General features: G+C 37.4%; 1 protein-coding gene across 8 annotated transcripts in view; it reads left to right on the top strand.

Annotated features, from left to right (window-relative positions):
• PLEKHA5 (pleckstrin homology domain containing A5) overlaps positions 1 to 22,133 on the top strand; it is a 260,555-nt gene that overhangs the window by 124,215 nt on the left and 114,207 nt on the right. For all 8 annotated transcript variants that reach the window (XR_004439999.1, XM_033222732.1, XM_033222724.1 and 5 more), the window contains 5 exons: positions 6,007 to 6,090; positions 7,430 to 7,550; positions 10,436 to 10,540; positions 13,969 to 14,041; positions 20,797 to 20,897. Coding sequence is in view for 7 of the 8 variants with exons in the window: in XM_033222732.1 (XP_033078623.1) it covers positions 6,007 to 6,090; positions 7,430 to 7,550; positions 10,436 to 10,540; positions 13,969 to 14,041; positions 20,797 to 20,897 (484 nt within the window). In the remaining variant the exon portion in view is untranslated. The remainder of the gene's footprint in view (positions 1 to 6,006; positions 6,091 to 7,429; positions 7,551 to 10,435; positions 10,541 to 13,968; positions 14,042 to 20,796; positions 20,898 to 22,133) is intronic.

The following is a 22,133-nucleotide window of genomic DNA, read 5'->3' as shown; positions in this document are numbered from 1 at the left end:
AACTTAAAAAAAAAAAGAGAGAGAGAGACAAGGTCTTGCTCTGTTGCCCACGCTGGAGTGCAGTGGCAGTCATAGCTCACTGCAGCCTCAAACTCCTGGGCTCAAACATTCCTCCTGCTTCAGCCTCCCAAGTAGCTATTTTAAAATTAGGTGGTTGTGGTGGTGTGCATCTGTAGTCCCAGCTACTTGAGAGACTGAGGTAAGAGGATTGCATGAACTTGGGAAGTTGAGGCTGCAGAGAGCTGTGTTCACATCACTGCATTATGACCTGGGGGATAGAGTGTTTAATCTTTAATACCATACTTTTTTGCCCAGACTTGAGTGCATTAGTGCTATCTCAGCTTACTGCAGCCTCTGCCTCTTGAGGTCAAGCGATTCTCATGCTGCAGCCACCAGAGTAGCTGGGATTACAGGCGTGCGCCACTATGCCTGGCTAATTTCTGTATTTTTAGTAGAGACAGGGTTTCGCCATGTTGGCCAGGCTGTTCTCGAACTCCCGGCCTCAAGTCATCTACCCTCCTTGGCCTCCCAAAGTGCTGAGATTACAGGTATAATACTATATTTTTGAATGTACCTTTTCTATGTTTAGATATATTTAGATACACAAATATTTAACATTATACTGCAGTGGCCTATAGTATTCAATACAGTAACGTGTCATACCTGTTTTTATCCTAGGGGCAATAAGCTATACTATGTAGCCTAGATTTATATATAAGTATATTTTCTATTTTTATAGTAGGCAGTACCAACTAGGTTTGTGTATATACACTTTATGATGTTCACACAACTAAAATCACCTAATATGTTTTAGAATGTGTCACCATAGTTGGGGTTGAGTATGATGAAACAAACAAAATGTATTACCATAGTTAAGTGACGTGACTGTATTTGGGTGGGCACGAAGTTAAACTTTTAATTTAAATAATTGACCAAATACTAATATAATGATGACATATACTCAACGTCCTGCAGTTCATAATAATTGTAAATAACATTTATCGAGTGCTTATTGTTTTCTACATCTCCATTATAAAGTAGGTTCCATGAAGGCAAGGATTTTTTAATGTTTTTCTCACTGCTTTATGATACATTTTAATTTATAAATTAGGCACAGTGGGCCAGGCATGCTGACTCATGCCTGTAATCCCAGCAGTTTGGGAAACCACAGCAGGAAGATTGCTTGAGCCCAGGAGTTTGAGGCCAGACTGGGCAACGTAGCAAGACCCCATCTCTGTTTTTTAAAAAATTAGGCACAGTAAAAGATTAACTATAATAAATAATAAAAGTGTAACAGCACGCCAGCATCACAAACCTTGTACTTTGGGGGTGTGTGTGGAGGGGTCATTATTAAGTAAAATAAGGGTTGTTTGAACACAAAAACTGCAGTACCTCAACAGTTAATCTGAGAACCAGGCCAACTACTGAGTAACTAATGGGGCAGGTAGCATCGACAGTTTAGAGACACTGGGCAAAGGGATGATTCACATCATTGATGAGATAGAGCAGGATGGAGAGAGATTTCATCACACTACTCAGAGCAGCTCACAATTTAAAACTTATGAATTGTTTATTTCTGGGATTTTCTATTTAATATTTTTGGACGGCAGTTGACTCAGGGTAACTGAAACCATAGAAAGCAAAACCACAGATAAGGGAGGACTACCGTATATAAATATATGTCTATATAGATGTTATATTTATGAAAATATTTGTGTGTATATATATGTATATGTTGACTAAATGAAGGAATAACCTGTGACATAGCTGTGTTTATTCAGTTGAGACACGGAGAGGTAAAGTAAGTTGCGAAAGATCACCTAGCTATTAGGTGGAGGAGCTGAGATTCAAACTTATGTAGTCTCATTTCAGAAACTGTGCTCTCAACTACTAGTGTTTTCTGCTACCTCTGTTGTGTTTAGAGAAATACAGGCACATGAATAGTAAATTTTGCTTTTCTTATTCAGTAGAGTCAGTTATTTTAAGGGTTATGATAGCCTAATGCAGGGCTTCCCACCCTCAGCATTGTTGATGTTTCTAGAGGTTTATTTGGACATGGAGGGCTCTGCTCTGCATTATAAAATGTTTAGCAGCACCCTGGCCTCTACACAGTAGACACCAGTAACATTTCCCCAGTTGTGACATTCAAAATGTTACCAGGGATTGCCACATGCTCCCCTGGAGGCAAAATCACCCAATTGAGAACCACTTATCTAGACCTACACATTAAAACATCATCAAGGGAAGTCTGGAAGTAAGAGTAGGTAAACACTGGCATTGTATTTAGAAAAGTCTGGACTTCCTACTAGGCCACAGTGACTACAGAGACAAAGTGGGAATTAGTTTGTTCTGTGACCATAGGTATGTCTTCTATCAAGACCTGAATTTGGCCGGGCGCAGAGGCTCATAACTGTAATCCCAGCACTTTGGGAGGCCAAGGCCAGTGGATCACCTGAGGACAGGAGTTTGAGACCAGCCTGACCAACATGGTGAAACCCTCTCTACTAAAACTACAAAATTTTTTTAGCCAGGCGTGGTGGTGCATGCCTATAATCCCAAATACTTGGGAGACTGAGGCAAGAGAATCACTTGAACCTGGGAGGCAGAACTTGAAGTGAGCTGAGATCGCGCCATTGCACTCAAGCCTGGGCAACAAGAGTGAAACTCGTCTCAAAAAAATAATAATAATAAACTAAAATAAAGATGTGAATTTTATCCTTTTTATAAGGATTCTTCTACAAATACAAATTTTTTAAAATACTTTTTTTTATTTTCAGCTTTTTTTTTTTATTAAGCATAAAATATCTGGGAAGAATTTTTTTAAATGACACCTTGTTTCAGTGTCTGTTAAAATTCTAATGCATTTTTAATAGGATAGTGATACGGTAGTTTGTAATTTAGTAGTGCAATATATTTTGCAAAAATATAGCATGTGTGTCGCTAAAAATCACCTCATCGTGCAAAATCTGGAAACAAAAAAACGCAGGGCTTGGGGGGAAAATGGATTTAGGAGCACACCACTCAAAAACTTCATTAGCGACACATATAGGAACCGAATAAAAATGGTAGCGTAATAAATATGACATTTGGCCTTGAAAAAGACCCACAGTTTGCTTGTGAAAGTAACTGGGTGTTGAAAGGGTTTCAGCACGTGAATTATTGGGAAGTTTTGCGGGGGAAGGTTATCTGAAATTGAGTTGAAAGCTGTAGGCCCGGCGCGGTGGCTCACACCTGTAATCCCAGCACTTTGGGAAGGCAAGGCTGAGGGATCACTTGAGGCCAGAAGTTCAGGACTAGCCTGGCCAACATGGCAAAACCCCATCTCTACTAAAACTGGAAAAAATTAGCCAGGCACAGTGGCACATGCTTGTAATCCCAGCTAACTTGGGAGGCTGAGGCAGGAGGATCGTTTGAACCCAGGAGGCGTAGGTTGCAGTGATCTGAGATTGCGCCACTTCACTGCAACCTGGGCAACAGAGCAAACCTTTGTCTCAAAAAAAAAAAAGAAAAGAAAAAAAAGTTGTATCACCAGATGTGGACAAGTGTGTTTCATAAAACAGGCAATGAACTGAAGTAGCTGCTACATGTTTGAGGTGTGTGCAGATAGACATTTTGTGTATTCCTGTGTGGCTGGGTTTTGTCGGGTGCAGTTTTTTGCATCTATCTAGAGTCTCTTACAGATAAAATCATGCATAAGCAAGTGCCAAGTTGTGTTATGCTCAAATTGTTCCTTTAACATACAAATCATGTTGAAACAGTTCCAGCAAGCATTGTAGCAGAACTGATGATTCTCTTGATCTGGATTTTGAGGCCCATCAAAACAACAACAGCAACAACTTGTGAAATGTGGAAAAGAATGGCAGATCTAAGATGAAAACATACAATTTGTAATAATACAGGGGACAAGCTTTGGTAGAATTGAGAAAAGGCTAGAATCATTGTCTTCCCTTCCCTGCCCTTCCTGTGGTCCTGAGCAGTCACTCCTCTGTTGTGCCAAGGACAATGGTCAGGACCTAACAGTGAGCCAGCTACCTCCCAGGGTGTCAAGTGCTGTATCTATTAAAATTTTTCTAAATATTAACAGATGGCTCTATGTGTTTCTTAGACCACTTGAATTAAGGAATAGTAGAAACACTATGTTTCATTAATTATTCTACTTTTACAATAGTCAATACGGAATTTTTTAAAAACTTTATCTATATCTTTATATTAATACAGTTTCAATTTTATTTAATGGATTAAGTTTCAGGGTATTGAGTTACTCAAAAAAATATGAAAATTAGGATTTGGAAAAAGAACTTAAGCATATGAAATTTACCTGGAAGTTTGCAGGTTGTGGTTATAGACTTCTCACCATACAGAGCATATGTACTAATATTTTAAGATTAACAAAAAAAAACTAATATTCAATACAGACCTTACAAGGTAAATTTTCTAATGTCAGGCATGTCAATGATAGGTCTCTGTTACAGATTACTTGATGGTATATGACCTAATGAAAATTATTATAGACTATTTAATGTATCAATGTATATTGCATATTATTTCGAGCATCTAATATTTTTGGCTTAAACACATAGGGGTTTTTTCCTTCTTTCATTCAAGAACAGTTGAAGACCTTATCACTCAACCTAGAAAGAATACTGTTTCTTAGGCAAACATCTTATTCTCCAAAAATAGTCATAACTTAATTCAAAGCCATTTTTTTCAGTAAACATAACAGATGTTTCTTTGTTTTTGTTGTTGTTTCCACATTTCATTTACTTAAGATTTTTGCTTCTCCTTCAGATTTCATTTTTTTCCTACAACATACCCTCCTCAAGTGTCAAAAAATCAATCTCATTACATTATCTATATAAAGGTTGTTTTGTAAAACAGAAACACTGTAAAGTATTCCTGTTTCAGAACCTTCTATTTTTTTAAGGTACTGGTGCCCATATAGTAGTACTGTTAGGTTTTCTTTCCATTTATGAATTTGGCATTAGTACTCTGTAATGCACCCATTTTGGACCATAAAACAGTGGAGGTAGGTAGACACTCATACTTATTTTTCATGACCCACCTATGAAGTATAAAATACAGTAATCTTTGTATTTGACAATGCAATGTAAAGAGCCAAACAGCCAAATCAACTTACTTTTTTGAGGGGAGGGGGGTAGGGGGGAGACAGAGTCTCTCTGTTGCCCAGACTGGAGTGCAATGGCACAGTCTCAGCTCGCTGCAACCTCCATCACCCAGGTTCAAGCAATTCTCCTGCCTCAGCCTCCTGAGTAGTTGGGACTACAGGCACACGCCACCACACCCGGCTAATTTTTGTGTTTTTAGTAGAGATGGGGTTTCACCATGTTGGTCAGGCTGGTCTTGAACGCCTGACCTCAAGTGATCCACTTCCTTGGTGCTCCAAAGTGTTGGGATTACAGGTGTGAGCCATGGTACCTGGCCTACAACTTTTGTTTATAAATAATGAAAAAGGATTGAGACCAGACTGAGAAGGGATGCATTTAACTGTTTTGTAAAAATATAAGTAACATTTTCACACATAGGCACTCCCAGTAGATAGTAGGAAAGATATATTTAGGAATCTCAAAAGGCTGGTGGCCAGGCACCATGTCCCACGCCTGTAATCCTAGCACTTTGGGAGGCCGAGGCGGGTGACTCGCCTGAGGTCAGGAGTTCAAGACCAACCTGACCAACATGGTGAAACCCTGTCTCTACTAAAAATACAAAAAATTACCTGGGTGTCATGGTGGGCGCCTGTAATCAGAGCTACTTGGGAGGCTGAGACAGGAGAATCGCTTGAACCCAGAAGGCAGAGATTGTAGTGAGCTGAGATCGTGCCATTGCACTCCAGCCTGGGCGACAAGCATAAAACTCCATCTCAAAAACGAACAAAAAAGGCTGGGAGTTTGAATTTAATTTCCTTTGTAGACTAACTTTAATATTACAATAAATAAATGGGCATTTTAAATACCTACACATTCTGTTTTTCTTTTATTCTTTTTTCAGCCATAATGAAAGGAAAGTGACCTGCAAACATCCAGTCACAGGACAACCATCACAGGACAATTGCATTTTCGTAGTGAATGAACAGTAAGTAAAGAGTTTCATGGAATGCCTGTATTCAAAATTGGGTTAGCATTGAAATTGCTGTTATTTATATTTCAATTTAATAGCTTTCTTATCTGGACATTTGTAGTCAAGTATAATAACAGAATGCCAGCTGTTCATGATGTGTCATATAGAAACCTGACTTAAACATTTTTTCATGAGGAATGTAATCTCAGAAGCTGTTTTTATAGTACTTCAAACACAGTAAGCTCAAGAGCCTGGGATGCAAGCATAGAGAAACTGTGTAAACTTGGTTAGATTAATAAAGTAATTTGAGCTCAGTTTTCTCATCCTTAAATCAGATAGTGATAATTACTATTTCACAAGAGTTTTATAAGCGTCAAATGAAATATGTGTAAGAATGTATTATACTATAGAGCTATTCACAGAGTTAGTTACTGAAATTGTTATTGCTTTTTAAATTAGAATAATCTTATAATTCATTTTTAATTTTTCAGTTGGATGACCAAGTAGAATATCTGCAATAATGTCTATTAAAAATAAACATGATAGGCCGGGTGCAGTGGCTCACGCCTGTAATCCTAGCACTTTGGGAGGCCAAGGTGGGCAAATCACTTGAGGTCAGGCATTTGAGACCAGCCTGGCCAACATGGTGAAACCCTGACTGTACTTAAAAAATAGAAAAATTGGCCGGGCGCGGTGGCTCAAGCCTGTAATCCCAGCACTTTGGGAGGCCGAGATGGGTAGATCACAAGGTCAGGAGATCGAGACCATCCTGGCTAGCACGGTAAAACCCCGTCTCTACTAAAAAATACAAAAAATTAGCCGGGCGTGGTGGCGGGCGCCTGTGGTCCCAGCTACTTGGGAGGCTGAGGCAGGAGAATGGCGTGAACCCGGGAGGCGGAGCTTGCAGTGAGCTGAGATCCGGCCACTGCACTCCAGCCTGGGCGACAGAGCGAGACTCTGTCTCAAAAAAAAAAATAGAAAAATTAACTAGACATGGTGGTGCATACCTGTAGTCCTAGCTACTGAGGAGTCTGAGGCAGGAAAATCACTTGAAACTGGGAGACAGATTCTCCAGTGAACCAAGACCGTGCCACTGCACTCCAGCCTGAGCAACAGAGTGAGACTCCTGTCTTAAAACATAATAATAAATAAACACGATAATAATGTATTTTTGACTTAGGAAAAGTGTTAGCTGTATTTAAAGTTGTTGTAAGTATTAAGGCCTGATTCTAGAGTAACTAGGGTCCACGTACTGTGAAAAAGTAGGACACTCGCATAGTTAACTGTAGGGAACTGTTATTGTAAAGCGGGTTACATACACAGCAAGTTCTACTATTTTGACATATATTTTCAGGACTGTTGCAACCATGACATCTGAAGAAAAGAAGGAACGACCTATAAGTATGATAAATGAAGCTTCTAACTATAACGTGACTTCAGATTATGCAGTGCATCCAATGAGCCCTGTAGGCAGAGTAAGTTATTTTGCTTTATATTAATTATTGATAAGGAGTAAACAGTATCCATACCGTTACTCATAATGGACTTAAAATTATAGAATAATCATTACATTTTTATTACTACATGAATTTGGAGGTGATTGATAGAAGAAGCAATTGCAGCCTGAAATATAAAGTAATAAGATTGTAATTCAATGACTTAAGTTTTCAAGTTTGGAATAGTTTTAGAAATATAATGATATTTGTGAGAGAAAATGGACACTCTTAAGTTTTAAAGGTGATGATTAATGTAATAGCCTAGAAATCAAATTATCTGACTATAAGAATGCTTAGATTGAGAAAACATTTTTCAGCAAAACCATTGTAATAGTAAATTATGTTTATTGTAAGAAAATAGATAATTATAATAATAGTATTTAAATGCCTGTTAAGGTTTTTGAAATAAAATTTTGTTAGGAGATTATAAATGAATGTAAATTTTCAAATAATATAAATAATTTCTGATTATTAAGTAACATATATCCAACAGGCTAACTGAGCATAATGCTTTATGAGTATATTTCAATTAAAATCTGGTGAAATTGATGAATGGATTGAGAGCCACTAGGTCATTGTCTTGAAAGAAAGTTGAGGCCGGGCGTGGTGGCTCAAGCCTGTAATCCCAGCACTTTGGGAGGCCGAGGCGGGCGAATCACGAGGTCAGGAGATCGAGACCATCCTGGCTAACACGGTGAAACCCCGTCTCTACTAAAAAAATACAAAAAACTAGCCGGGCGAGGTGGCGGGCGCCTGTAGTCCCAGCTACTCGGGAGGCTGAGGCAGGAGAATGGCGTAAACCCGGGAGGCGGAGCTTGCAGTGAGCTGAGATCCGGCCACTGCACTCCAGCCTGGGCGACAGAGCGAGACTCCGTCTCAAAAAAAAAAGAAAGTTGAGTCTATTCCTCATACTTTACACCAAAAATTTTTCTAGATGGATCAGTTGTTGAAATGTTAAAAACAAAACTATATAAGCACTAGAAAAAAAAACAATGGAAGATTAAAAAAAAAACAAAGATCAGAATGTAGATGGGCTTTCTAAATATGACATAAAACCCAGAAGTCGGCCGGGCGCGGTGGCTCAAGCCTGTAATCCCAGCACTTTGGGAGGCCGAGACGGGCGGATCACGAGGTCAGGAGATCGAGACCATCCTGGCTAATACGGTGAAACCCTGTCTCTACTTAAAAATACAAAAATACAAAAAACTAGCCGGGCGACGAGGCGGGCGCCTGTAGTCCCAGCTACTCGGGAGGCTGAGGCAGGAGAATGGCGTAAACCGGGAGGCGGAGCTTGCAGTGAGCTGAGATCCGGCCACTGCACTCCAGCCTGGGTGGCAGAGCAAGACTCCGTCTCAAAAAAAAAAAAAAAAAAAACCCAGAAGTAACAATATAAAATAATGAGAAATTCAACCACATGTGATTATTATCCATACAGAGTGTCTGCAATTCGTGTAACAATTAAAGAATAATTTCCTTATAATTAAAGAAGTACTGTGAATCAATAAGAAAAGGGCTTACGAGCCAGTTTGGAAATGGGCAAATTATATGAAATCAGTTTTCAGAAAAGAAAATGGAATTTACCCTTAAATATATGAAAAAAGATGCTCAGCCTCATCCATCATATGAAAAATACTAATTAAAACCAGAAAAAGACACCATTTTCACATACAGATTTCCAAAGGTCAGAAGTTTCATAACACAGCACATTGACAACAGTATGGGTAAATAAGCATTCTGTTTATATAGTGAGTTCCAAGCAATGATGGAACAGAAGAGTGGATATTAAAATATGCGATCATTTCAGAAAAATATTCATCAATCATGAAAACAGTTATTTTAGATAGATAGACACACACATACAGTGATATTGGTTGCCCCACAGTTGCGAGTGGGGTTAGCTGGGTGCTGGAGCCTGAGAGTGAGAAGTAGATTGATATTTGTGTATCTTTTTATGTCATTTGAGTTTTATACTGTTTTTAAGCATTATCTGTTTGAAAGTAAATTAAAGTCCATCTAGAAAACATGCTTTAGGAAAAATTTTGTTGATATCGGGCCTTAAAATTTTCTTATATACTAATAAAAGCTTCCCAAAACAAAATTCTAATGAAGTATGCTAGATTTCCAAAGATTCTAAACAAGTGGGAAAGTGAGAGATAATTTTATGTTACTTTATAACTTCATTGTTTTCATTTTTGTTGGTCACCACTATGATTCCTGCCAAAATAAATCTTCATGGTAAGCATACCAGTATTTTGAAAGATTGTTTATCTTTATGTATACTTTGAAGAATCCAGTAAACCCCATCTGTCTGGTTTAAGTTCAGAGTTGTCCATAAAAAAGAAGACACTACATCACATTAAGCAGATCCTTCCCATCTTGTTTTGACTTGATGTGATATATTTGTTTATATTTAATATCTGTATATTTCTCCTCGGACTGAGTGCTGTTAACTTTCTTTAATTGAACCTGCACTATTAAATGAAGATATAAAGGGAAAAGTTCTGTAGTTTGGTTTATTGTTAAAGATTTGTTAACAGTTTTTACTCATGATCTATTCATTTTATATAGCAGATACGACAAAATACTGCCACATACTCTGTGTTTCTAAAAATTGTATATCCTGTCCGGATTTTAAAGGAAATATTGTAAAACTTTTGATATCCTGGGGAAAAAATTTTAGTGCAGAATTCTTACACTTCAAACAACTAACCCAGCAAAAGTAGAATTTTAATAATTTTTCTGAAAAGATTTAAGTCCCGCAGTTCTTGGGAAAATCTGAAAAGAGATTAAATTTTAAGAGGAAAATAAGCTCAAATCTCTAGGCATTAATACCACATTTTCTGTCATGCTCTTTTTCTATTTAGACTTCACGAGCTTCAAAAAAAGTTCATAATTTTGGAAAGAGGTCAAATTCAATTAAAAGGAATCCTAATGCACCAGTGGTCAGACGAGGTTGGCTTTATAAACAGGTATTTTTTTTTTATTTGATATGAAACAAAAGACAAAATTAGAAGGAACCTTTTAAACTGAAAGTACCGAAGACAATTCTATAAAATCATAAAATTAAGAAGGAACTATGGAGAAGTCACCTAGGTTCTTTGCTTGTTACCCCTGAAAAATATCAAGGGAACAGTGAAGACAGAAAAAGGAGTGGACATTACTTAGAACAGAGATTGTGTGTTTGTTATGGGTGTTTCTAGATTTAAAATTAAATATATGCTCTATGAAAATGATAAGAAATAACATGGTAAAAGTATCTAGACAAATATTTTTAAAAGTCCAAATTGAAATAACTATTAATACAAGGGTGTTATTCATTTTTCTATTGATATAAAAGTTGTTAGAGAAATATATAGTTGTGTATTTCCCCCCTTTATTTATACAGAGATTTTATAATTATTTCAGATTTCTGTGAGTTTTTTCAGATTTTTGATTCTATAATATGAGACTATTCTTTCTTCCTCTTATGTTTTTTGATTATGTTTTCTTTACTTTTTCTTTTCTTTTTAATTTGCTCATACAGGGTTTACTCTCAGGCATCCTGATTAGTTGGGATTTATATTGTTGCACTGACTGAGGAACTTGCTATCTAAGCTTTTTTGAAACCTTATTAGTTTTGGAATTAGTAAAGATGTATGTACATTACCTCCTTGGATTTTGACATCATTTCGATTACATAGAGGCTATTTACTTTCCAGTTTGCAACTGGGTGATAAGTGACTGGTAGATAACTGAGGTAACATCCTCAATCTTCAAGGCTTGTTTCTTTCTTTCTGATTATACATACGTACAGATGATACAAAGCAAGTTAAATATTAGTTCATTGGTGCCAATTTATTCTGTTAAATATTGCTAATTGCTTTCAGGTGACCTAATGATTTTTATTTATTAAGAGTCATAATTTTTATTTAAAGATGGTTGACTATATTTTAACCATCTGACATTTAAGCTTATCCAGGCTAAAAGGTTTTTTCACATTTAGTTTATTTTTTTTCTCCTTTTTTTCTTTTCTTTTTCTTTTTTTCTTTTTCTTTCTTTTTTTTTTTTTTGAGACAGGGTCGCACTCTATGGCCTGCCCAGACTGGAGGGCAGCAGTGTGATCTCAGCTCACCACAACCTCCGCCTCCCAAGCTCAAGCAATTCTCCTGCCTCAGCTTCACAAGTAGCTGGGATTACAGGAGTGTGCCACTACTGCCCAGCTAATTTTTGTATTTTTAGTAGAGACAGGTTTTCACCACCTTGGCCAGGCTGGCCTTGAATTCCTTTCCTCAAATGATCCACTCACCTTGGCCTCCCAAAGTGCTGGAATTACAGGCCTGAGCCACCACACCCAGCCCAGTTTCTAACAGAAAATTTTCTCCGTATTTTCCAGCTAGCCTTTCTAATAAGTCCAAATTATGATCGACTATTTCAGTGCAAAATTGAGCCTAATAGCCTAATGGCATTCCTTATTTAAAATAGCTCTTGTTCTTATTTCTTGATCCCTTGGTTAATTTAGCATTGCAAAAGTATTACCAAGTAGCTTCTCTAACAAGTGTTTATTTTGGGCCAAACACAGTGGTTCACGCCTGTAATCCCAGCACTTTGGGAGGCCGAGGCCGGAGAATCACTTGAGCCCAGGAGTTCAAGATCAGCCTGGGCAACATAGTGAGACCTCATCTCTACTTTAAAAAAAAACAAAACAAAAACAAAGATTAACCTGGTGTGGTGGTGGTGGTGCGCACTTGTAGCCCCAGCTACTCCGGAGGCTGAGGTGGGAGGATCGCTTAAGGATCACTTGAGCCCAGGATTTGAGCTTGCAGTGAGGTATGATCATGCCACTGTACTCCAGCCTGGGTGACACAGCAAGACCCTGTCTCCAAAAAAAAAGGGTTTATTTTGTAATACATGTGTGACACATTTTTGTTTACAGTGTCCCTTAACCATGCTAAAGAAAGAATATAATTAAGAAATTGAAGATGGCTGGGTGTGGTAGCTCATGCCTGTTATTCCAACACTTTGGGAGGCCGAGGTGGGTGGATCACCTTAGCACAGGAGTTCAAGACCAGCCTGGCCAACATGGAGAAACCCTGTCTCTACCAAAAATGCAAAAATTAGCCAGCTGTGGTGGTGCGCGCCCGTAATCCTAGCTACTCGGGAGGCTGAGGCATGAGAATCACTTGAATCCGGGAAGTGGAGGTTGCAGTGAGCTGAGATTGTGTCTCTACACGCCATCCTGGGTGACAGTGTGAGGCTGTCTCGAGGAAAAAAAAAGATAACATTTACCATTTTTTTGGTATAGCTGTGAATTTTAAGGTCAAATCTTTTGTTTTGAAAGATTTCACCCATGTTAATTTCTGTAATTTTAAAGTCATTGCTCACAGCTAGAAATAAATTTATTTCTAATCAATGCACACCCAACTTGGCCTCTCTCTCTTTTTTTTTTTTTTTTTTTTTGGTATCTGTTTAATTTTTACTTCCAATTTTGCTACATTGCATATGGGAAAGTAATTTTTATTAAAATTAATTTTATTTGAGCCTGATATTTTAATGAACTAAATTACTTAGAAATAGCTGCCAAATAGTCTTTCTTTTTTGCGTGATGAGCAAATCCCAAACTATAGACGTAAGGAAAAAAAAATGTTTATGAAACGTATTTGTATATTAAGGTTTCTTTATTCACAGTCATTTTAAATTGCATTACCTTTGGAATAATTTCAATTCACATATTTTTCTTCTTGTTGAAGATTAACATATTTATTAAATCTGGTTTACCAGAATGCACGCACTGCTGCATGGTTACATTATTCTTATCCTAGCAGATGTTTGTGTTGAGAAGAGTGAATTTCAAATTGCTTACAAATATGAAGCCAAATCAAATTGCCTTTGCATAATGGTATTTTCAGAGACCAGTCTAGTTGGGAATATCTTAAGGCCCTAGAAAACTACCTCCAAAATTTTAATTGGCCTTTTAGTTAGGTTATATTACACATGTCTCAAACATACCTTGTTTTAAAAGTTTACTTTAGATAAATGCACAAGTCCAGGAACAGTGGCTCAAGCCTATAATCCCAGCACTTTGGGAGACCAAGGCGGGTGGATCACCTGAGTCAGGAGTTAGAGACCAACCTGACCAATATGGTAAAACCCCGTCTCTACTAAAAATACAAAAAAATTAACCTGGCGTGGTGGCAGGTGCATGTAACCCCAGCTACTCTGGAGACTGAGACAGGAGAATCGCTTGAACCCAGGAGGCAGAGAGGTTGCAGTGAGCTGAGGTTACGCCATTGCACTCCAGCCTAGGCAACAAGAGCGAAACTCCGTCTCAAAAAAATAAAAATAAATAAATAAATAAATGCACAGCATGTGAGTTTTTATTGTTTGAGAAATAATCCTTAAATATGCTGATTTAATCCAGGACAGTACTGGCATGAAATTGTGGAAGAAACGCTGGTTTGTGCTTTCTGACCTTTGCCTCTTTTATTATAGAGGTAAGTTTACCCTACTGTCTTAGTGTATTATTTTGTAATTGATATGTAATATAAGTATCATACTTTTTAAAAAAAAAAATATTGTAACTCTGCGTGCTATTTTATTAACAAATAATGTCAAACATTTTTTCTTCTTTGACATATCATTCTGAGTTTTGAGGTTATGATAGAATAAATATGGTGCTTCAGACCGTGTTTGGTCAGCTTCCCTAATCTTTGCTCTATAATGCTACCCTTGAATTCGGTGTTTAATAGACACAATCCTTAGTTTGAGGAGGTTCTTTTCACATGTCAGTTTTGTCAGATCTAGCTTATGGGTCCATCAGGCACCCAATTCTGCTCTCCAGCAAATGATATTAGAATATTAGGGACTACTGTTATGTAACGGCAAGTGAAAACAATAAAATACAAAGAAATACTTTCATTTTGAACTTTTCTTTAATAAACACTGATATCCTTTCTCTGGTTAGTAAATTATTAATTCAGTTTTAAATAAAAGTCCAGAGTTCTTTCATATGCCACATGGATCTCTTAGATACTACAAGATAATACAAAGTTTTTTACTGCCAATGAAAGGCATACCTAGGTGGTGCTCCCCAGAGAAATCTGCCTCAGCTATAGTATAAAATCATGAATCTGGATAATCTCTCCTTCTTCTCTACTTTAAACTTTGGTTGTCAACCATCATGAAAGAATTAGATTGTCAACCCATAATTAATAATTTATGACTTTTCTTGAGAAGTATAACTTAAAAGATATAACAGAGTTTTAGAACTGATTTTACATTTTTTGACTACACAGAAGACCTGTGGCAAAATTTATAGTTGTGTGTTGAGGCATTATAATACATATTAACCTTCAACATTTGGAATTACTAAATCGTTTCCATCTGAAAACTGTAGTTGAGAATTACTGCTGAGTCAGAATTAACCAACCCTATAAAATTGCATTTTGTCCTAGAGATGTTCCTTAGGCTGCAATTGTGGTATTATCTTCAGTTAAATGCTAAGCTTACTCTACAATTTTCCTTAGGGGTTTTCCCATTCTTTCAGAAAGTTAGGAGTTGTATTTCAGACATTATCCTTAAGCTTATAATTTCTCTTTTCGTCTTTTTCAGTATATTTATGGACTACTTACAACAAGAAATGTTTACTATTTCTAATATTTTAAATTTCGAATATAAGAATTTGCTGGGGGGTTTTTTTGTTTTGTTTTGTTTCATTTTTGAGACAGAATCGTGCTCTGTTGCCTGGTCTGGAGTACAGTGGTGCAATCTCGGCTCACTGCAACCTCCACCTCCCAGGTTCAAGTGATTATTGTGCCTCAGCCTCCCAAGTAGCTGGGATTACAGGCACGTGCCACCACATTCAGCTAATTTTTTGTGTGTATTTTTAGTAGAGACGGGGTTTCACCATGTTGTCCAGGCTGGTCTCAGACTCCTGACCTTAAATGATCCACCCGCCTTGGCCTCCCAAAGTGCTGGGGTTACAGGCGTGAGCCACCATGCCCAGCCAAGAATTTGTTGATGTTAATTTGCAAAAAAAAAAAAAAAAAAAAAAACCCACTGAATTCCTTGTAATTTGCTATTGTTGTTGCTCAGGGAAAGGTAGGACTCATCACTTTTAGTATAATAGGAAAGCTTTTGATCATATTTGAAAAATGTAAAAGTGAATCAGAAGCCATGCTGATGGATGTAAAGATGAGAACAGTAGACACTGGGGAACACAAGAGAGGGGAGGGCTGAACATAGTACCAATTCGGTACTGTGCTGTCTGGGAGACTGATTCATTTGTACTCCAGACCTCAGCATCATGCAATTTGCCTTTGTAACAAACCCACATATGTACCCCTGAACCTATAATAGAAGTTGGAAAAAAGAAAAGCCATGCTGAGTCTGAGATTCCTTATTAACCACCTGCATTTTATATGCAGTGTATTTATTAATTTTAGTAGTTTCCCAGACAGGAGGAATATAAAAAAGAAGAAGCTGTAGAAACAAGAGAAATATCATTTAACTCATTTAAGATGACTGCTGTGCAGACTGTTGGAAAGAAGTATATGATATACCCTTTCACAAGATGGCGCCGAAAGCGAAGAAGGAAGCTCCTGCCCCTCCTAAAGCCGAAGCCAAAGCAAAGGCTTTAAAGGCAAGAAAGCAGTATTGAAAGGTGTCCACAGCCACAAAAAAAAGAAGATCCGCACGTCACCCACCTTCCGGCGGCCCAAGACACTGCGACTCCGGAGGCAGCCCAAATATCCTCGGAAGAGCGCCCCCAGGAGAAACAAGCTTGACCACTATGCTATCATCAAGTTTCCGCTGACCACTGAGTCAGCCATGAAGAAGATAGAAGACAACAACACACTTGTGTTCATTGTGGATGTTAAAGCCAACAAGCACCAGATTAAACAGGCTGTGAAGAAGCTCTATGACATTGATGTGGCCAAGGTCAACACCCTGATTCGGCCTGATGGAGAGAAAAAGGCATATGTTCGACTAGCTCCTGATTACGACGCTTTGGATGTTGCCAACAAAATTGGGATCATCTAAACTGAGTCCAGCTGCCTAATTCTAAATATATATATATATATCTTTTCAACATAAAAAAAAAAAAAAAAAAAAAGAAGTATATGATATAATATATATATTTACTATTTTGTCAATAAGAAATGTTAGGTTTTCAATTAAAATAATCAGATTTTAGTGAGATGATCATAATAGCCTGAATATATTTTTTTGCATATTTACAATTTGTTGAGTACTATGCTGAGCAAGTTATATAGATGATCTATTTCATCTAACCCTCACAGCTACCTGATAATGTGGGGAATCTTATGTTCATTGCACGCAAGGGGAAACTGATATACAACGTGCTTACCTCAGGTCTCACAACTTGCAAGTGTCACAGGCAGGATTTAAACTCAGGCACTCTGACTCCACTGTTAGTTTCTATTCTCTTGATCACAAGTTTTCGCCGCCACTCAGATATCCTCTCTTCTCTCAAATGCTGAGGGCAGTGGTCCCATTCATTTCTTCTCCATTTCTCAAAGCATCTAGTCTACTGACATACAAAGTGTGCTATCAGAATTTTTTGGAGATCAGTCCATGTTTTACAGATATGGAAATTAAGACAGAGAAAAATAACTGATTTGCTATTTTTTTAAACAATAGGTTAGCAACCAATACCAGATGAAAGCCCAAGTTCCCACTGTTCTTTGCCACATATTAGGCATATAGTGAGCCCATTGTTATAAAGAGAGCACTTTGACTGCTCTTTTCTGTAGTCAGTCTATTGACTAAACTTACCATAGAACTTAATTCATTCAACAGATATTAAATATTTATTGAGCAGGACCTGCTTCATTCCAGGTGCTGCCAAAACAAGGTCTGAGAAAGCTCTCATGAATCTTACATTCCAGAGAGATCAGGGAGACAGTAAATAAGCTCATATGATTAAGCAAGACCATAAGTGCTTTTTAGGAAAGTAAGGTTATAATATGAACAGTGAGCGTAAGGGAAAGATCTCTATGGATCCGTACTCTGGGTAGGTCTTTTAGATAGGAAGATCTAAATGACAAGGAGGAGCCAGAGGTGTGGAGTGTTCCAGGTGAAGAGAGAGAATAGTGCAAAGGCTGTAAGGTAAGAAAGTGCTTGAACTGTGGAAAGAACAGGGAGAAACCCGTCTGCTGAGCTGGAGGCAGCTAGCAATAGGAAAGGATAGAGAAATAGAGATCACACCATGTAGGAGTCTATTGGAGTTTGGATTCTACTACAAATGTCATAAGGAAACAATTGAATGTTCTTAACATAAGAATGATACACTTTGGTTTACATTTTTAAAAGCTCACTCAAGCGGCTATTGAAGGATGGATTGTAAAGTTGAAGGATATGAACAGAGAGACTAGCTAGGAGTTATTACATAGAGGTGATAATGACTTAGACGAAGGTGGCAGCTAGCAGTGAGCTTTTTTGATACAACAGATGCCTTATTAGGTAAAGATGCAAAAATGAACACAATAAACCCCTATCGTTATGGAACTCACAGATTAGCTGAAGGAGTCTGGGAAGAATGACATAGTAGGTTCTCAGTTATGTTGAATGAGTGTTGGCCAGGTCCGTACAAGAAAGCAACCAGCAAAGAAGAGTGATCTGGGCAAAGGACCTAAATCACGTGCAAAGCATGAATGAGAATGCTTGGCATATTTGTAAAACTATGCATAGAACTTATATTGCTAGAAGACCCACCAGGGGTTAGGTTTAAAAGATAGATCGAGCTAGGTGTAGTGGTACCTGCCTGTAGTCCCAGCTACTCAGGAGGATGAGTAGAGAGTATCACTGGAGCCCAAAAGTTCAAGACCAACCTGGGCAACATAGATTTCATCTCTTAAGAAAAAAAATGAAAAGGTAGATTATGGCACAGAGGGCATTTGTTTGCCATTCTAATGAACTCTATGTTGAGTGCAAGAATAATAGTAGGATCAGGAGTACATTTTAGGAGAATCACTCTGGCACTTTAATTAGAAGCCAAAAGACCAGTTAACAGAGTGTTGGAGTATTCCAGGTTATAAATGATAATTAGTGATATTTACCCAGTTGTAATTGCATGTATTTTTTTGTCTTATTCCCAGATATCTTTAAAACTAAGTAGAAATGGGGAATCTAAAATGTCACTTGTATCCAGTAAAATGTTGAGATTCTCCTGGCTCCTGTCCCAGGTTGTGTTCCCTAGGAAGCAAACTCCTTGATGGCAATTAATATGTAGAAAGCTTTTTGGAGAGTGTTGTTCTTGGAACCATCAGCTGTGGCAAAGTGAAAGAAGGAAATGGCAGAGACAAAATAAAATGGGCTGCCATGCAATCTCAAGAAAGGCCTTGGCTGATCCCATGGAGAGTTCTTTCATTCTACAAACATTACTCAGGACTTACTCTTTGTCAGTCTATGAGGCTCTCTAGGTGATAGAAACTAGGACAGTGCTTCAGTCAGGATTGATATAGAACTAAACAGAAGAATGTCATGATTAGAAGCAGTTTAAGAAGCTGAAGAACTCAGGGCAGTCATTTGACAGAAGGTGAAGATTTTTTTATATGCACTATCTTTAATATAATAATGGCAATATTTATTTAATGCTTCACCCTCTGTGCTTAGTTTTTTATGTGTATTAACTCATTTAACCCTCAACAATCTTTTGAGGTAAGTCTTATTATCCTCAATTTTATAGATCATAAAACAGATACTAAGCATCAAAAAACAGATACTAAGCATCAATAACTTGGCTAGGATTTCACAGCTAGTTAGTGTGGGGCCTTAGGTAATCTAGGGAAATCACCCTGTGCTTTAGTGCCTCTGTCTGTTCTGAAGCAACTTTAGGAAAGATTATTTTATTATGGGACATAGAAGGATGTATTATCTGGTTAAAATGGTTTTGTAATAAAGATGATTTCATGTGCTGTTTCTGACTATACCCTTTATATAAACATAAAACATACAATTGGATTCAAAATTAGGGTTTGACTTATTCTTTTAAATTGTCACATTCTCTGTAATTCGTGACTGCTTTCCAACTCTTTTTAACCTTTTGGACTAAATCTATACTTTCATTCATTCTTTTACACATTAGTGATTTGTACCCGAATGAGCACAGAATAGTAAAAACCAAATTTTGTTCCATTGCTATGAGAAAAGCTACCAAAAAAAAGCCTCCATTTAATATAACTTTTTCCCTTTTGGGTGTTTCACCAGATACTCTGGAAACAAGGGCGAAATAAATAAAATCCCTTGTTAAGTTTTTGATAATTAGGAAAAAAAAAAAAAGAAAGCACACACAGCAAGCATAATAAAAAGATTTCCCATTTATGGTTTCTCATTGGTGAGTTTAGTAGCCTGATGACACAGCTTTATTAACTTGTCTTATAGGTCTGTAACAATGAAGTACATATTTCAAGTTTCATAAACATCTCTTCCCCCAAGCAGCAAGTTAATCATGTGAATCTGTACTGTGTCAAGATTAATGTTTATCATTTTCGTAGGTATATTTTATGTGCTTGCCTTGTAGGCCTGTAATTTAGTCACACTATTGTGTATCAGAATGATAGTAAAGGCAAACTTTCAAAGTTAAATGTTTTAAAAAGCATATAATTCTTATACAATAGTTTAAGTATGTATTCACATGTGTCTTCATTTATTCAACAAAATTTTTTGAGCATCTACTACTGTCATTCCAAGTGTCTTTATAGAACTTACATTCTAGCATGGAGAAAAAGATAATAAACAAATAAATCGCTGAAACATATAGTATTCCAGAGGTATTGAGAGTCGGAAATGTTAACATTCCCAAAGGAGAACAGAGAAAACGTTAAATAAATAGCATTTTAAAATACAGTAGTCAAGGAAGGCCTCATTGATGAGACCTTTGAGCAAAGCCTGAAGGGTGTAACCAAGAAAGCCATGTGTCTGGGGTTAGAATGGTTGAGCATTTAAGTCCTATCAGAGATGTGGGTGGATTAATGCCATTACTTACATGCCAGTATATTTTCAGTGAATGACACGTAAAGGGGATTTGTCGAATGCAGTATATCTACCAAAGTATAAATTCTTGTGCTACTTGATATTTTCATTTAAAACCTTATAAAGTCCTGCCTAAACATGAATATAGTTTGTTTACATACAAGAACCTTTTGATTTGGCAAAAATAGATCTTGAAAAACTTTGCTTCATGAGAACATTTAAAATTCTAATCAGACGTTAAATTATCTCTTAGATGAGAAAGAAGAGGGTATCCTGGGAAGCATACTGTTACCTAGTTTTCAAATAGCTTTGCTTACCTCTGAAGATCACATTAATCGCAAATATGCTTTTAAGGTAAGGAAATAATACAGTCTTTAATTCTGTGTTCAAAACTTGCATTGGTTAAAAATGGTTATTGAGCCATAGGTTATTACAAAAAGCTATCTTAGTTATAGTGATTTTGGTATTTAAAATATACTAATTAATGGTCTTATGGTTGTATAGAAGAATGTCCCTCTAGGAAGCACGTGCTAAAATATTTAGGGGTCAAGTGTCTTCATGTCTGTGCTTTCAAATGGTCTTAGGTAAAATGAACATGTCAGAATGCTAATAATTGATGAATATAATTATGGATGTCCTGGTGATTATTATACATTCTTTCAAGCTTACTCTATGTTTGAATTTTTTAATAATAAATTTGAGGTCTGGGCACAGTGGCTGACACCTGTAATTCCAGTACTTTCGGAGACCAAAGTGGGATGATCGCTTGAGTCCAGGAGTTGAGCCTTGGGAACATAGTGAGACCCTGTCTCTAAAACAAAACAAACAAACAAAAACCATACTAGCCGGGTGTGGTGGTTAGTCCCAGCTACTTAGGAGGCCAAGGTAACAGGACCACTTGGGCCTGGGAGGCCAAGGCTGTAGTGAGACATGATCACGCCACTGCAGTCCAGCCTGGGCAACACAGTAAGACCTTGTCTCAAAAAAAAATTATTAATACGATGGACACAGTGGCTCATGCCTGTTAGTTATCCTAGCTCTTTAGGAGGCCGAGTCAGACAGAGCTTGAACCCAGGAATTCAAGACCAGCCTGGCCAACATGGTAAAACCCTGTCTCTACTAAAATTACAAAAATTAGCCAGGTGTGGTAGCGTGTGCCTATAGTCCCAGCTACACAAAAAGCTGAGGTGGGAGGATCGCTTGAGCCCAGGAGGCAGAGGTTGCAGTGAGCCAAGATTGCATCACTGTAGTCCAGCCTGGGTGACAGAGTGAGACCCTGTATTAATAATAATTATTATTAATAATAAATTTGGAGGAAGAGTACTATAAGAGACAACAATTTTTTTTTTTAGTAAATGTACATATATGTACATTTATTGAAAAACTTAGAGAATAATGGCAAAGATATTCAAGATGTTCTTGGGTCTAAGTACATCATGATCATCAGGTACTTTACAGAGACCACTGAAGTTGAGATGTGAAATCTGCTGTTATTAAATTCAAGCAGACCTGAGATCCCCCTGATTAACAGTACCCACCAATCTTTGTGGTATTACTGGTTTGTGGATCACTCTCAAGTAAGAGGTCTTC

The sequence above is a fragment of the Trachypithecus francoisi genome, unplaced genomic scaffold, assembly GCF_009764315.1.
Source record: "Trachypithecus francoisi isolate TF-2019V2 unplaced genomic scaffold, Tfra_2.0 Lachesis_group11, whole genome shotgun sequence".
In the NCBI taxonomy this organism is placed as follows: Eukaryota; Metazoa; Chordata; class Mammalia; order Primates; family Cercopithecidae; genus Trachypithecus; species Trachypithecus francoisi.
This window is presented reverse-complemented; position numbering and strand designations above follow the sequence as displayed.